The sequence below is a fragment of the Arachis ipaensis genome, chromosome B01 (assembly GCF_000816755.2).
Source record: "Arachis ipaensis cultivar K30076 chromosome B01, Araip1.1, whole genome shotgun sequence".
Lineage (NCBI taxonomy): Eukaryota > Viridiplantae > Streptophyta > Magnoliopsida > Fabales > Fabaceae > Arachis > Arachis ipaensis.
Window position 1 is genome coordinate 29,697,423 of NC_029785.2, and position 4,357 is coordinate 29,701,779.

General features: G+C 31.8%; 1 protein-coding gene across 1 annotated transcript in view; it reads right to left on the reverse strand.

The window, feature by feature from the left end:
- LOC107604932 (probable hexokinase-like 2 protein) overlaps window positions 1–3,559 on the reverse strand; it is a 4,592-nt gene extending 1,033 nt beyond the window's left edge. Inside the window, exons 1-7 of the mRNA XM_021108768.1 lie at window positions 3,115–3,559; window positions 2,877–3,027; window positions 1,773–1,949; window positions 1,457–1,531; window positions 986–1,117; window positions 593–691; window positions 346–476 (exon numbers count right to left, since the gene is read on the reverse strand). Coding sequence (XP_020964427.1) covers window positions 346–476; window positions 593–691; window positions 986–1,117; window positions 1,457–1,531; window positions 1,773–1,949; window positions 2,877–3,027; window positions 3,115–3,407 — 1,058 coding nt within the window. The 5' untranslated portion in view covers window positions 3,408–3,559. The remainder of the gene's footprint in view (window positions 1–345; window positions 477–592; window positions 692–985; window positions 1,118–1,456; window positions 1,532–1,772; window positions 1,950–2,876; window positions 3,028–3,114) is intronic.

A 4,357-nucleotide genomic window follows, 5' to 3' on the forward strand; every position in this document is an offset into this window, starting at 1 on the left:
ATTCGATTATTTTAATGGTCATTAAAAATATAAAAAATAAAGAAAATAAAAAAAATAAAATAATTTTAAATTAATTTAAATTAATTTTTTATTATCCCCTTAAATATATATTTTTTACAAAAATGATATTCATCTACTAAATCAGTCACCAATGTATTTGTAATACATATGTAATTTAATTTATTTTCAATGTATATTTATATTACAACATATATTTTATATAAATAATAACTGATTTTAGTGGTTAATTTTAATGTACACATAACATAGTCAATCTTTTTACCAACAGAGGAGACTTGTGCTTGGCTTGGTTGGATCACATACTGTATTATTATTTTAGTATACCTTAGTCCATAGGAAATCATCAATTTTGGAGGCACCTTACTACCGAATAGAGCTGTTTCGTGAGCCAGCTTCAACAAGACAAGTCTCACAATTTCTCCCAAATACATTCCTGAAATCAGCTTCTCAAAGACCTATATATGGTCCAAAAAATAAATAAACAGAGATTAATGAGTCTGTCGTCATACAAAATATATTACAAAAAGTAATTAATTAAATGATATTTCAGTAGCTCTACTAATTACTATACCCCGCTACCAGGATTTGAGCTTTCCGAATCTAATCTAGTGTCGAATGATGTCAATGGAAGATGAGGGGATCTGAAGTTTCCCCACTCCATGCTAATTACCTGCAATACTACAGTCCAATTTTATTAATTAAATTGCTTAATTATTCATAATTGATGTATAATGCACGTGTATGTGTGTGACAATTTTTTAATAACAACCGGCAAAAAAACAGGCAATAATATGTGTAGTGAATAAGTGAATCACTAATAGGAGACTCATAATATAAATTATATGCTCCTTTCACTTTATTCCTCTTTTTGTATTTCTGTACTGTACGAGAGTAATCACCTAGTGAATAATACATATGATGTTATATATAGCTTATGAATAAATTATGATATAGTGTGACTAACCAGCTCAGGAGAATTAGGATCTTCAGATGGTTCTGTATAAGCAGCATTGGTTCTCATAGCTAGAGTAATTGCAGCCACGCTGTCCCTGTTGTAATATCTACCTCCGGCCAAACCTCCAATTGTTTCATCAACCTATTCACTGCTAATTAATTTCTTTAATCCAATAACTTTTTTGGACATAAAATATATATACAAGTTAATATTAGTTAATACAAACTAACTTCGTTTCTTTGTCATTTTTAATTAGTTTGTGAAATAGTCATTGATATTAGTGAAGACAAATTTTTTTAAATATTATAATTAATGATTTTGGGTTAAAATTTTAGGATTTTTCTTTAAAATATAAGAAGAAACCAAAAATAAAAAAAATAAAGTAACTCAATTCTCTGTTTATATACGTGTATAGATAAACAGAGAATGTACATTTACAAACAAAATTGACTGAGAGAGAGAGAGAGCAAAGCTACTAACCAGTGCAAAAACATGCATTTTGGTCCCAAGATTCTTTAGCGCTTTATTAAGATCTTTCATCAATCCTTTGCGAACCTGGTTTTACAATTTGAATAATGCTCAAGTGTTGGTAATTAGCATGGATTCTCTTAAGAAATATTAACTAACTTTTATGTACACTTTTAATTTAAATAGTTATCATTACACTAAAAATAAGTTTTATTATTAATGCATCACATTATATATTTCTTTTTGGTATTTACGCATCACATTATATTTAAACCTTAAATATATGTATGCATTATGAAGAGAAGAGAGATGGGTGAAGAAACTGAACCGGGTCATTGGAGTTCTTTCTTTGAAATGTAGTGCCGGTGAAAGGAAGAGCATCATCAACTGGAAAAGATAAAGTGAAGCCCAAATTCATTTTCCTTTTTGAGTTATCATCCTCATCAATCACAGGGTGAGATGACACAAAGTTTGCTATCTCCGTAACCACAAAGTCAGTTATTTCCTGTCACAAACAACCAACTTCCACATTATAGTAATTAAAGTATAATAATCATGTGTACGTTTAAATCATATCCATCAAATTAAGAAACTAAAAAATGAAAAGGAAAGAGAAACAAAGAAAGATGGATGCTTATCGATGATAATGGATGGAAACTACGGAAATATTCGAGAAAAATGCATGGAAATGATGTAGCTGTAAAAAAAATGGACATGTTCCCAAGGAACTTCGTATAGAGGTGATGATATGCTAAAATTTGCAGTTGGGGGATATTTATATGGTGATAGTAATGTTTTATTGATAGAAAGTTATATGCAGATGTGAAATTGATAGCTAAAAATAGTTAAATAATTTAATTTAATATGTTGACTAAATTTTCATATAATAATTTTCAACTATTAAGTTCATATAAATACAATTGCACGTGAATTTTCACATATTTTATTTTGCTAGGTAGTTAATTTCACCTTTGCAGGGTCATGAAATGTGGCCAATATGATGGAGCTGGAAGAGTCATTGTTGCAATTCCTTATTAAAGGGGTGAGCAGAGTGTTATTTTTTTATTTTCATTTTAAGAATATTATTTTAACAACTAAAACTAGCTTGACAACTAACAATTGTAATATGAGTAAAAACATAAAGAAGAAAGAATTATATCCACCATTTTTGTAATTTTGAGTTTTCAGAATATTATCCACCTCTAGCAGTAGTAATTATTCTCTTTCTGGTACGAAACCCCAATTAATTTTACATGGTTGATTAGATAATGCTATTTATTCATAGGAATAAGAAATCGAACCGCACCACTTGATTGAGCTTTCCTTTTTGTTATAAGTGTATTGATATTAAGCTTAGAATAGTTGTAAGATATAGAAAGAAAATTGATAGACATATATTCAACTCATAATAATTAGCTGATAGTAAAAGTACCATGGAAGAACCAGCCAAGACATGTGGAGGGATGGAAACCTCTTCCCTTTGAAGATCAGATATAGGTTTGTTCTTTCCACCAAGCCGCGCACACAAGAACAACAAGTTTGTCCCATGCAAATTCACCCCATAAAAGAATCCTTCTTCATCTCTGCCAACAGCTTCCAAAGCATTCATTATATTCTTAATTTGGATAAAGTAGTTTTCAAATTAAGATGTATGAGTTGATGAATATTACCCATTAGGAAGGGACGTAACATTAGAAATGATCATGTTAAGTGTGGACAATGATGAGGATTCATCTAAAGAAGGAGAAGCAAGAGAAGCTTTCATGTGAGAGACCAAATCATCAGCAACTTGCCATAGCTTTGACACTGGGGTGCCACATTCCCTTGCGAACCTCCGAATTATGTTCCTTGCATGCTTCAATCTTTGCTCTTTCATAAGCTTCCATCTTTTAATTAATGCCCCTGCTGCCACCACCGCCACCGCGGTCCCCACGGCTGCCGCTACCACCACCGCATTCCTCATCCTGTTCCGATCACAAAGGTTAGAGGAAATGGATGAATGGTTTCTCTAGCGGGATCAATGTCGATCTTGTGTTATTGTGAAACAATCAAAATAACTGAAATCCGTTAATCTTGTACACAGGAACGGGTATAGTGGGGTAGTTGAATGGGTTTACGAGCTCAATGGAATTACATTTATATTTGTTATGTATAATTTCTTTCATTATGAATTACATTTTTATATTTGGAGAAATAATTATATTTCTTTTCGTGATGTCCTTCTAAAACACATTCCTAAATATTGGGTTTTGTACTCTTGAATACGTGTCAAATTCCAGTTAACTTTCGCACTCAAAATGTCTATCAAGCCCTATTGAAAATGTTATTATTTCTTGCCTTCGGTATACACCAAGACCATCTCTTTCTATTGTTCCTTGCGAGTTGCCACACTCCTACCACACTAAGTTTCAAAGCACGAAAGAGAATCGGCCACCCCCACATCACCATCCAACTTTGTAAGACATGAGCCCAAAAAATCCGATTTTGTTCACAGCCAAAAAAAGATAGTGAACCGAGGACAACCAAATTTTTTGTTTTTTCGCTCTTGTGCTAAGCATTCCCTTATTGTTTATAAGTCTCGCATCGAGTTTTTTGTTTTCTTAACAAAATACCTAACTCACAATAATCATGGTCTCATTGAGAATTAGTACAGTCAACCCAAAAGGACTAATCGTAATAGGTTATCTATATAATGATTACTTGATTAGTGCCACTCTTCTAACAAAAGTTTCCACCTTAGAGAAAGGTATATGACAGTTGTATCTAAGTAGAAAGAGAGAACAAGAAGCAAAGAGAAAGAAGAGAAGGGAAGTACGTAACACCTTCACTACTAGAATGTTACGTTGTCAGTTGCGCCATTCTAATAGTAAAATATTACAACCTATATATAATTATAATAAGTAAAAACTTTTA